Source organism: Olea europaea, unplaced genomic scaffold (genome assembly GCF_002742605.1).
Source record: "Olea europaea var. sylvestris unplaced genomic scaffold, O_europaea_v1 scaffold3421, whole genome shotgun sequence".
Lineage (NCBI taxonomy): Eukaryota > Viridiplantae > Streptophyta > Magnoliopsida > Lamiales > Oleaceae > Olea > Olea europaea.
Genome location: NW_019253250.1, coordinates 4,971 through 17,602, shown reverse-complemented (window position 1 = coordinate 17,602; position 12,632 = coordinate 4,971). Strand labels below are relative to the sequence as shown.

General features: G+C 34.6%; 2 protein-coding genes across 3 annotated transcripts; both read right to left on the bottom strand.

Annotated features, from left to right (window-relative positions):
- Positions 1-1,647: 1,647 nt before the first annotated feature.
- Positions 1,648-7,697, bottom strand: LOC111386102 (uncharacterized protein At1g51745-like). Of its 2 annotated transcripts, XM_023010532.1 has the most exons (4): positions 7,480-7,697; positions 7,021-7,231; positions 3,787-4,802; positions 1,648-2,985 (listed from the first exon to the last, which is right to left on the bottom strand). In XM_023010532.1, the coding sequence occupies exons 2-4, from the start codon at positions 7,197-7,199 to the stop codon at positions 1,961-1,963; spliced, it is 2,220 nt and encodes a 739-aa protein (XP_022866300.1). In that variant the 5' UTR covers positions 7,200-7,231; positions 7,480-7,697; the 3' UTR covers positions 1,648-1,960. The 2 variants fall into 2 exon arrangements, with proteins under 2 accessions (XP_022866300.1, XP_022866299.1); XM_023010531.1 differs by having other exon boundaries at positions 7,021-7,697.
- Positions 7,698-11,641: 3,944 nt separating this feature from the next.
- LOC111386101 lies at positions 11,642-12,601 on the bottom strand. The gene has a single exon (XM_023010530.1). It carries the CDS (start codon positions 12,599-12,601, stop codon positions 11,642-11,644), a length of 960 nt encoding a protein of 319 aa, XP_022866298.1.
- Positions 12,602-12,632: the final 31 nt, after the last annotated feature.

The window sequence follows — 12,632 nt, the reverse complement described above, 5'->3', positions numbered from 1 at the left end:
GTAAAATTTCAGAAGTTCAGGTATTTGATATAATAAAAATTGAGATATTTCAATAAATTATGTCATTATAGAAAAAATAGAATTGAAAAGAAAAAAGTTGTCGATAACACTTTTGTACATGATGCACTGTATCATATTATGAATAGTGAGAAATCAAAATAAATTCATCGAAACATGTTGATTGAAATAATGATTAATCAAATAAAATGATGCGATCATATTAAAATTGAACTTAATAGATAAGCCTGAAATTTCTGAACGCGATCTTAACAAAATAAAATTTACTTGAGAAAACTTGAAGTTTTTTTACCTACAGTTCAAAAATCTAAAGGTATATACATATACAAAAAGAAAACAAAGAAAAATGAGATTGTAATATGTAACGTGCGACTCTTAACATAATGAATTTCCCAAAGATCATGGAGGATGAAATCACTAGTTCATATCATGTTATATTGACGAGCACAAATTTGAAATGCATGATTATCAACTTATCTAGTATGACTATTAATGTTATCAGTGAAAGATTTAATATGGTTGAAGCATAATTCAAGTAATATTATTATAAGAGAGAGTAAATATGTGTTATACTCATTTTTCCTTGACAAATATTTTGTTCTATTGGTTTTCCTGACAAGGATTTTACTTAGACAACTTTTGTTGTGTACTAAAAAAAAATAAATGTATTTTTTTCTTAATCAGGATTTTTCTCACAGGATTTTTTTGTAATAAGGTTTTAATGAAGTATATCCTTTATATGATGAATGTCCATAACATGCAAAATATTTACCCTCAAAATAATATTTCTATATGTACGAGACTCTCGAAAAAATCAACAAAAGCTATTTTTCAAATTATCATGTTATTATAATCATCAAATGATAAATACTTCGTATGAAGATGGTGTTATTTGAAGGTTATAACGAGACAACATGAAATATGCTTTCATCAGAATTGCAATGTTAAACATATTAATGAATTGTTACAAGAATTGGAATCAAGGAGAGCAGTTGTACTTTTTTTCATTTGATCAATTTTTGTTCCACAGGATTTTCTTAACAAAATTTTAATAAGGCACCATTTTATTACTCCAAATTATCCCTCGTTTGGCCCCTATTATTTAACATTACTTGAGAATATAATTTTTATATTATTGTTTTTTTAAGAATGTGTAGTTAAAAAAGAATAAGTGCTTGTTTGGTAGGGATTTTGTTAATTAGGTCTTACATGTGAGAGAAAAATTCGAAAATGATGGTTGGAATAGTGAAATAACGATTAAAAAATTGATGTTAATTGGATTAAAATCTCCACCGCACATGATCTAAATTATTTTGGGTTTACGTATAATATTGTTTTATTGAAAAATATGTGTAATTTTAATGATGTCAAACAGGGGCTTATTTCATTCGTCAGAATTTTTGTCCCATCGAGTTTTAGCTAAATAATGTTTCAATGAGATAGTTATCGCTTAAATAAATACTTGGTTCTTAATTAAACACACAATTCTAATGACTTCTCTATTTCATTCTCTATTTTTTCTCTCTAATTTATAACAAAAATTATATACTCCATTTGGACAATATTTAGAGATGACGACATATATGAGCAAATTAGGGTTCAACACAATTTTGACACCTTTAAAAGACAGAAAAAAACAACGATGTGATCTTCTACATAAAATCTACATTATGTATTTCTATCCATAGAGCACATCAAAGTATCACCCTTTCATGTATACAAAGCCCAGCAAAACATACATACCTCAAAATATCCTATGCTTTCATTTCACAAACAATCCTGTTCTACAGGTTTTTCGACCAAAACAAATCCATAGATGGGGCTTTCAATGAAAAGATGTTGAACCTGGGGTTCAATATGATAATTGGTTTCCAAGAATTTACACAAGGCTAATAGCGATCACCGTTCTATTATTTCACATCCATCATCAGGACTCGGAATTTCATTCCTGATGGTACCCATCAAACTCCTCGTGCAACCTACTGAATACCAGCTTAACAGGTATACAAGCTACAGTTGTAGGCACGTCCTGGGTTTTCATCAGCCCGTCTGCTTGATAATTGTTGCCTCCAATTCTATGATCAATACTATGTTTAGGTTCTGAAGCAATCGATGAAAGTGTTCTTGTCTTCTGGTTGGAAGACGGATTAATTTTCCTCGGTGAATTTCTTGGGAATCTCCTGTCCAAATGTTGAGGGTGTCCAAATGGGATTTGTTTGTCTTGGTCAACAACAACTTGAAGATCTGGTTTACTTTCACTACTCATTGCTGAGGACACGTGTGGGCGTGGAACCCGAAAATTGGCAGTTCTACGAGCAGTACTCCATATGGGTGTAAGCGCCATATGATTCTCCGATGTTTCAGGATAAAAATGATTGGTAGCAGGAAGAAAGTTTTCTGAGGAACCACTTTCAAGAGCTTCAACTTGGATAGGGTGCCCTATTATAGCACGTCCATTTAGCTTACTCTGCATTGAGATAATAGGGACGTCTCTACAGTAGTTGTTCGCCTGAACCTTCAAATCCACATCCAACAAGGTACTTCCACCAAAATGATGCTGAGCAGATAGAGGATCGAGAGAATCGTCCCAATATCCTCTCATGGACGACTGATCATTCCGAGCCAAGCCATCTGGGAGACATGTAGATCTATATCCAGGCATGCCGGTCCTAAAACTTCTCTCAATCAAATCAGACTTTTTACCACTACTGCTCCAATTTGACCGTCCTCGATATATATATCCTCCAGAAACTTCTGCATCAGACCTCTTCATAAGACCACGGTTATTCCTTTTCCCTTTCAGCTGCCACCTGGACACTCCCATGCTAGCCGAGAGCGGGTTGTTGCGAAAAGAACGAGGGACGTCGTCCCCAAATTCCAGTTCTTCAAGGTCATCACTGGTCATGCTTCCTTGTTCTTCAATCCTTCTTGGATATTTGGGTTGTAATTCTATAGACGCAGAACCATCTGGATGCCAAAACACCTTAGCACACAAAAGAAACATTTTCTCCTTTCAAACATCCCCCACCCCAATCCCCCCTTCTTCTCATTGGTGGAAGGAACACCCGTAAACAAGAATGAAGTCATAATCACCAGAACAAGCAACGGGTAACGTAACAAAGACAAACAATGATTTAATGGAAACAGAGCAATTCTTACAGTACAGCGTCAAGCATATTGGATAATAACATGTTTACTCAGTTGTCTGATAATCATCATGAATACACAAAGGAGTAATATTAGGTCATATTTGAACCATGTATTATTAAGTGAATCACCCAAGGGAAAGAGAGAGAAAAAAAACAACGAAGATGAAGTTTTGGCCAACTCCAAATTCACTTAAAAGTTAAAAGATAATACAGAAATGTAGCCCCTGTTTGGCCCCATTTTCTAAAACTAATTTTTCCCCTCTCATTTTCAACCAACACATTTCATAGGATTCACAACTTTTATAAAAACTTTTCAACCACACATTTCATCAGTTTTTTTACCAAAATCTACTGAAAATCTGATTTTAATATGAACCAAACAGGGGCATAATTTCATGGTTATCAGAAAAAGAAATTAAGCAGGTTGCAGGCAAGACTGACATAGAGATGCAATCACAAACATGATCCGAGAAGAATGAAAAACTGATAGCCACCATCAAGGCTGATGACCATGCATGGTTTTCTGAAAGAATGATAGTGAGCACAAATTACGCATGCTATTTTATGAAGTAATTAATGATGCTGATTCAAGGGGAAATGCAAATAGACAGAATCTAACCTGAGATTGCAGTCATCTCGTCATCCGAATCTGATTCCAGAGAATCATTCCCAGAAGAATCTGTTTCAGTATCCTCTGTGGACCCAGAAGTGTGCTCATCGCCATAATCAGCAGAATGTGGCTTATCACTTTCTTCAAACTTAGAAACTGACGTTTCTATCTGAGAAGAATGAATTCCATAATTATTTAAATAACTATCAGAATCAGTTGCTAGATAGGCACTTCTGCCTCTCTTTGCACGGAATGAAACTCCTGGAAGCCCCTCTTCTGATGTATTGATAGTAGCAGAACCATCATCAGGCTGAGAGTCTGGAACTGGTAATTTTGCACTCTTTTCCAGTACTTGAATAAGAGGGCGCTGCCTGTCACGCCTCCTGACAACGGATTCGTCAGGCAAGCTTTCAGCCAAACTCTTCTCATCGTCTGACATTTTTTCTATGTTGGGATTAACTTTATCATCTGCTGAAAAAGCATCGTTAGGGAGTGCAGGAGTGCTGATAACAACTGGTTTCAGAGAAACATTTGAAGCTATTGCAGGAGAAAGCTTATGCATTAGCGGACCACTCCGAAGACCAACGTCCTGCAATCCTCTCATCCGGGGCAGTACACCAGCATTATCATAATCTCCTCTCAGTTGATTTCCCTCTCTGACTTCCTCATCTCCGTGCATATGATTTGCCACATGGTTCTCTGCAACTGTCCTACCAAGGCTCTCAGAAACTTGAAGAGATCTGGGATCTATCTGATTTCCACTTCCATTTTCATAGTGACCTGAAGAAGTGACATCTTCAGACTTCTTGATTCTATCGTTAGAAGCATAACCCACTTTCCCACTTGTCTCCAATAATTGCCTCTCGAGCTCAAGAGCATGGAGGATTGCATCTTCCCGACGTGCATATTTCTCTCTTTTCTTTGGAGGCATGCCCTGCACAGCTTCAGCCCTTTCTATACACTCGTCAAACTCGCCACATCTAAAAGCCTTCACACGTTTAGACTTCTCCAAATTGTACCAATCTCTGGGAGTGCATATAACCAGAAACATTGTAACATATAAAAAGCTGAGCGGATAGAACTAGAAAATAATGATTTCTTCTGGACAAGTGTACTTCAACATATTAACAAGGAAAATGATTAGTTATTATGAGAACCATTCACTTTCATAGTCTATAGGAAATATTATATTGAAAATGGCAGCACAATCAGCGATGACAAAGTTATTTATGTTCATTATAGAAGTTATACAGAAAATTATTCAGAGAACTGGGAACACCACTACCAGAATTTGGGCCACTTTTAAGAATCACAATTCAATCCATTTGAGTATCAGATTTTGGACCTTCCATTTAAGTTTATGAATGAACTCATAAGACGGCCCGAGTCTACGGGACTTTAACATCTCAATGATGGACTGAATTTTAACGGACTATAATCATTGAAACACGGAAGCGAACAAGTTTCAAGACGTCAAAACTCTGCAAATGGAGAGAAATTTCCCCAAATACCACTTGCTCTGCTCAGAGGTTTTCTAGTCTTCTAACTTTGAACTATATCTATGCCATCCACTTAAACTGTTCTACACACCCAATTAAGGCCTTTGCCATCTAGAACCACCATTTTCCAGTGAATATATTCCTCATGCCGTTACGGTGAAGTCTTGCATCTCATCTTCATTTTCATTCCAGTAGTCCCTTATTAATCTATAACAATAATACCCTAAAGGAAGATGCAAATACAAAAAGTTTCAAGTTCTCTAAAAGGCCTAATCTATGTTCAAGAAAACAAGCTTCACGATAAGAACACTGGCTATGGCTGCTGTAAAGATGGTCATGTGGACTGCATCTTTCAACCATAACAAAAAACTAAGTATTATTTCCTGGCAAATTTAGGGCATGCTACAAGAATACCTCTCTGTCAATCTATTCAGTCCACTAAATCTATTAGAACATCAAAGCAAAATGATCCTTGGCAACCACACTAGACCATGTTAGTTTTGGCATCTTTCCACTCTCATTAATTTTGCCTTTGTTTTCCAATTTATCATGTTATCGTGGCACATTTTATCCTTAAGTATGCAATTTTTTGCATCTTCTTCCACCCATGTGTGTGTCTGTGTGGCATAAGAGTATATCCCTATTCCTAAACCAATACAATATCACCTGATATCAGTCTTAAACAAATATTCTAATCAACAACAGGCTTCATGTTTAAACTAAGCATATAACTTCAACAAAGTAGCTAAAGTAAGATAAAAGAAGAAAAACACAACATGAATCAGCTAAAACCCTAAATGGCTAATTCAGTTACTAAAGCTTGAAATCATCATTCAAATGTCCGCAGAAGCAATACACCTCACACCAACATACATAAAACCAAAGTGGAAGCATGAGTGGCAGGGGGAGGGGAGTGCAAAACAGAGACAAGAGCAGCAGCAACTTTTGAAGATAGCACCCAAAATAAAATGTTACTTATTTTTTAAACGAAAATAAATTCGACAAATATATTAGTATATCCATTAAGATTTGGAAGCTTCACCTTAAATCTTTAACTAAAATAAAGGAAGCCCAGGTTCACATTCATATCTTGGCAGAAAGAGGAAAAATACCTTTCAATTGATCTAAAACAAAGTGGAAAACAATATGGAGATATACCTCCTCATGGTGTGAGCCGTGAAAACTACACAAGGATTAATTTACATTCTATAAATTAGAGCAATTAGTAAATTGTTCAGATCAATATAAGAACCAAACACATGAATTCTTTCCAAGAATTCCCAATTATGCTCAACAGTTAGCATCAATAAAAGATACTAAGTGGAAATGATTATTAATCAGTCAAAGATAATAAGCAAGCATACAAATTACGCAAATATGACTTCTATATCCTTTGGCCTAGAATATATGTTTAAGTAGCATCAGAAAACTACACAGAGACCAAGTTATTTATCAAAGGGTATTCCTCATCTACAAACAGCAAAATAACGCGCTGCTGAAGCATGGCAGTGTGTTACAATAAATTTCAAATCATCCAAGTCAAATTTCAGTAATTTTGTTTTCCCTGTCTTGTTCATTAAAATTTAATTCGGGCCAACAATTATATATTAAAGAAATATAATTCACATATATACAACAATAAGCACCAGCCGCAGAAATCAAAGCTACAGAACAATTATGTAATTAAAAAAAAAAAAAAAAAAAGTCAACCAAAAAGCAAGTTTGCGTTCATGTGCAGACTTACACACTAGCATCCTCCCTTCCGAGAAGCTTAACTGGTGTTCCGGACCTTGGAGACGTTATATGGGATGCCGAGAGCTCATCTGTCCCTATTATCTTTCCTGGCCACCAAGACCCATTTCGCCTCCGGACCCACACAATACTTCGCGCGCTGCAATCCACTCCAGTTTCCGAACTCCCCATATTTCACTGTCCCCGTCCCCGTCCCTTTCACTCTTTACATATATGGGATACAATGTATAAATGTAATTTACATAAAAAACCAAAAAAAAAATTTTTATTTTCCTGTTTTATTATTTTTTATACTCAATAAAATTATTCTACAGATGCATAACGGAAAATAAAAATCTCTACACTAATTATTAACGACATAGAAATTAAGAAAAAGGAAAAGAACTACAGAAAGAACCAAATATTTTGATCTGATGATCACAAGAATAAAATTGGGGTTTCATTAACTAACCACCGAATAAGAAGAAAGAGAAATTGAATTTAGCAAGTAGAATTGAACCAAGGCAGCATTTGGACGATTTTAGTAAACCAATTCGGGCTAGGTTTAGGATTTCCATCGAACATTAAGAGAAATTTCATATTTCTGGGACTTGAGAAATAACAGATCGAGAGACGATTTGTATGTATAGGTGCATGTATAGGTGTGAATCGTTGGTGTTGACTCAGTAATTTAACAGTAAGGGCCTAAGGAGTGTACGAGTTGTGTATTCAATACGTTACGCCTAGGGGGCTCACTTCAGCATAGTGGGTTTTGTCCCTCAGTTTTAACAGGTTATAGGCCCAATCAAAACTCAAAGCAGCCCAAATGAGTCATTGACCTTTTGTGGAAAATAGATAGAAGTGGAAATTACAGTTTTTTATTTTTTATTTTTCAAATGTGAAATTTACATAAAACCAGGTACATAAATTTTCAAATTCAAAATTCAGGGATAAAATTTATTTATGCGAAAATCAGGTATTATATATAATTAATTCACCCAATTCAATTAAGGCCCCCGTTTGGCCCCCCATTATTTGAATTTATAATGAGGGAATAGTATTTTTTTGAAGATTGTGCGGTTGAAAAGTTTTCGATTTGAATAAATATTATTTTATTGAAGATTGTGTGGTTAAAAGTAGGAGAGAGAAAAAATTAAATTGAATTAAAGAGTTTTAAAGGGGACCAAACGGGGGCTAAAAACCCTAATCATTTCACCCATTTTCAAATTTCATCCCGTCTCTTCCTTCTTTCTTCTCGATGCCAACCCATTCAAACATTGCAAAGTCGACGAAGGAGATGCGGCAGCATCGATGCCGATGTGGGGAGGCAACACTGTTGTTCAAGTATCATCGCAACGTTGCAGATCTCCTTCTCTTTTCTGACGCTACTGTAGATTGGGGAGGAGAATTGCAGATACTATTTGGGCCCGTCTCTACCTTCTCTCTCTTCGACACTGTAACCTACGCGAAGAAGATGAACCAATACTGACGTAGGGAAGGCGACGTTCGTAGCAACGCGAAGTTACAGTTCTGATTTGCACTTTGGGGGGGGGTTTGTGGTTTTTTGATCTGGCGACGATGGGGATCTGGCCAGTGAGGTGTACTCTTACTGTTGGATCCCTTTCATTGCTGGCGATTGGGTTGCCTGCATAAATATTGCTTTGAACCAAAAGTTTAATAACTCCTATATTTTACTGCTTGACATGTCCAATTAGACTATGTTTGGATAAATAATATTGTGAAATGCGAATTTAAATGGATTTTCAATGAAAAATCAAAAGATTCTTCAATTCAATGATATCATATATGATATTTGTTATTTTTCATAAAAAATCTCATTAACCATCACTAGCTATATAAAGATTGAATTTCCAATATTTTTGGAAGTTAATCAGGGTGATAAATAGACCCCCCACATCCTTCATATTAACTATCTGAATATTATTTGTTTCGCAACATGAAGTTTCTGAAATTACTGCTTAAATTATGAACATAATTTTCAAAATAGACAATCAAGACGAGGTATTTCCTATTTCAGTTTAGTGAATGCTATTACGTATCATGTTAATATCATAGTTCGTTCTATTATAATTGGCTTATGATCAAAGCAAAATATTTTCATCTTATTATTTTAATAGTGCAGTAAATGTAAAATTGATCATCCACAACGCACTAAGATGGAAAGTAATTAATGCTGAGAATAACTAAGTAGTTTGAATCTTTATATAATATCTCAAACCCTAACGGGTGATATTTCATAAAATTATTCGCTTATTATCAATTTGATTACACAATTATCTCAGCATTAGGGGGGAGAAATTAATAAGTTGAAAATAATGTACAAATGTATCATTATCTAAATCCTCACAAAAGATCATTCGAAGCAGAAGCTCGGAAGATAATTCATTTAAATGCATTTATTGACCAACGAGATTAATAATATATCATACGTCAGCTTTAAATATTCCAACTCAAATTAACGTCCTAAAAGACGATTAATTAATATAATATTTGATGATACGTATGAAGCATGTTGATGTTCAATTCTAATATAAAAATCTCCAAATGAAAATGGAGCAATTAGTAAAGACGATCCCCATTAAGCATGCATAAAATTTTGGAGAGTATATAGACATAACAAAACGTAAAATTTCAGAAGTTCAGGTATTTGATATAATAAAAATTGAGATATTTCAATAAATTATGTCATTATAGAAAAAATAGAATCGAAAAGAAAAAAGTTGTCGATAACACTTTTGTACAAGATGCACTGTATCATATTATGAATAGTGAGAAATCAAAATAAATTCATCGAAACATGTTGATTGAAATAATGATTAATCAAATAAAATGATGCGATCATATTAAAATTGAACTTAATAGATAAGCCTGAAATTTCTGAACGCGATCTTAACAAAATAAAATTTACTTGAGAAAACTTGAAGTTTTTTTACCTGCAGTTCAAAAATCTAAAGGTATATACATATACAAAAAGAAAACAAGAAAAATGAGATTGTAATATGTAACGTGCGACTCTTAACATAATGAATTTCCCAAAGATCATGGAGGATGAAATCACTAGTTCATATCATGTTATATTGACGAGCACAAATTTGAAATGCATGATTATCAACTTATCTAGTATGACTATTAATGTTATCAGTGAAAGATTTAATATGGTTGAAGCATAATTCAAGTAATATTATTATAAGAGAGAGTAAATATGTGTTGTACTCATTTTTCCTTGACAAATATTTTGTTCTATTGGTTTTCCTGACAAGGTTTTTACTTAGACAACTTTTGTTGTGTACTAAAAAAAAATAAATGTATTTTTTTCTTAATTAGGATTTTTCTCACAGGATTTTTTGTAATAAGGTTTTAATGAAGTATATCCTTTATATGATGAATGTCCATAACATGCAAAATATTTACCCTCAAAATAATATTTCTATATGTACGAGACTCTCGAAAAAATCAACAAAAGCTATTTTTCAAATTATCATGTTATTATAATCATCAAATGATAAATACTTCGTATGAAGATGGTGTTATTTGAAGGTTATAACGAGACAACATGAAATATGCTTTCATCAGAATTGCAATGTTAAACATATTAATGAATTGTTACAAGAATTGGAATCAAGGAGAGCAGTTGTACTTTTTTTCATTTGATCAATTTTTGTTCCACAGGATTTTCTTAACAAAATTTTAATAAGGCACCATTTTATTACTCCAAATTATCCCTCGTTTGGCCCCTATTATTTAACATTACTTGAGAATATAATTTTTATATTATTGTTTTTTTAAGAATGTGTAGTTAAAAAAGAATAAGTGCTTGTTTGGTAGGGATTTTGTTAATTAGGTCTTACATGTGAGAGAAAAATTCGAAAATGATGGTTGGAATAGTGAAATAACGATTAAAAAATTGATGTTAATTGGATTAAAATCTCCACCGCACATGATCTAAATTATTTTGGGTTTACGTATAATATTATTTTATTGAAAAATATGTGATTGATAAGAAGAGACACAAAATGAATTATAATTTTAATGATGTCAAACAGGGGCTTATTTCATTCGTTAGAATTTTTGTCCCATCGAGTTTTAGCTAAATAATGTTTCAATGAGATAGTTATCGCTTAAATAAATACTTGGTTCTTAATTAAACACACAATTCTAATGACTTCTCTATTTCATTCTCTATTTTTTCTCTCTAATTTATAACAAAAATTATATACTCCATTTGGACAATATTTAGAGATGACGACATATATGAGCAAATTAGGGTTCAACACAATTTTGACACCTTTAAAAGACAGAAAAAAACAACGATGTGATCTTCTACATAAAATCTACATTATGTATTTCTATCCATAGAGCACATCAAAGTATCACCCTTTCATGTATACAAAGCCCAGCAAAACATACATACCTCAAAATATCCTATGCTTTCATTTCACAAACAATCCTGTTCTACAGGTTTTTCGACCAAAACAAATACATAGATGGGGCTTTCAAAGAAAAGATGTTGAACCTGGGGTTCAATATGATAATTGGTTTCCAAGAATTTACACAAGGCTAATAGCGATCACCGTTCTATTATTTCACATCCATCATCAGGACTCGGAATTTCATTACTGATGGTACCCATCAAACTCCTCGTGCAACCTACTGAATACCAGCTTAACAGGTATACAAGCTACAGTTGTAGGCACGTCCTGGGTTTTCATCAGCCCGTCTGCTTGATAATTGTTGCCTCCAATTCTATGATCAATACTATGTTTAGGTTCTGAAGCAATCGATGAAAGTGTTCTTGTCTTCTGGTTGGAAGACGGATTAATTTTCCTCGGTGAATTTCTTGGGAATCTCCTGTCCAAATGTTGAGGGTGTCCAAATGGGATTTGTTTGTCTTGGTCAACAACAACTTGAAGATCTGGTTTACTTTCACTACTCATTGCTGAGGACACGTGTGGGCGTGGAACCCGAAAATTGGCAGTTCTACGAGCAGTACTCCATATGGGTGTAAGCGCCATATGATTCTCCGATGTTTCAGGATAAAAATGATTGGTAGCAGGAAGAAAGTTTTCTGAGGAACCACTTTCAAGAGCTTCAACTTGGATAGGGTGCCCTATTATAGCACGTCCATTTAGCTTACTCTGCATTGAGATAATAGGGACGTCTCTACGGTAGTTGTTCGCCTGAACCTTCAAATCCACATCCAACAAGGTACTTCCACCAAAATGATGCTGAGCAGATAGAGGATCGAGAGAATCGTCCCAATATCCTCTCATGGACGACTGATCATTCCAAGCCAAGCCATCTGGGAGACATGTAGATCTATATCCAGGCATGCCGGTCCTAAAACTTCTCTCAATCAAATCAGACTTTTTACCACTACTGCTCCAATTTGACCTTCCTCGATATATATATCCTCCAGAAACTTCTGCATCAGACCTCTTCATAAGACCACGGTTATTCCTTTTCCCTTTCAGCTGCCACCTGGACACTCCCATGCTAGCCGAGAGTGGGTTGTTGCGAAAAAAACGAGGGACGTCGTCCCCAAATTCCAGTTCTTCAAGGTCATCACTGGTCATGCTTCCTTGTTCTTCAATCCTTCTTGGATAT

Coding starts and splice junctions, on each gene's coding strand:
- LOC111386101 (XM_023010530.1), bottom strand. CDS start 12,601: ATGACCAGTGATGACCTTGAAGAACTGGAATTTGGGGACGACGTCCCT.
- LOC111386102 (XM_023010531.1), bottom strand. CDS start 7,199: ATGGGGAGTTCGGAAACTGGAGTGGATTGCAGCGCGCGAAGTATTGTG. Junction 4,803..7,020: donor GGAAGGGAGGATGCTAGTGT/GTAAGTCTGCAC, acceptor ATGCACTCCCAG/AGATTGGTACAATTTGGAGA. Junction 2,986..3,786: donor CGAGATGACTGCAATCTCAG/GTTAGATTCTGT, acceptor TTTGGCATCCAG/ATGGTTCTGCGTCTATAGAA.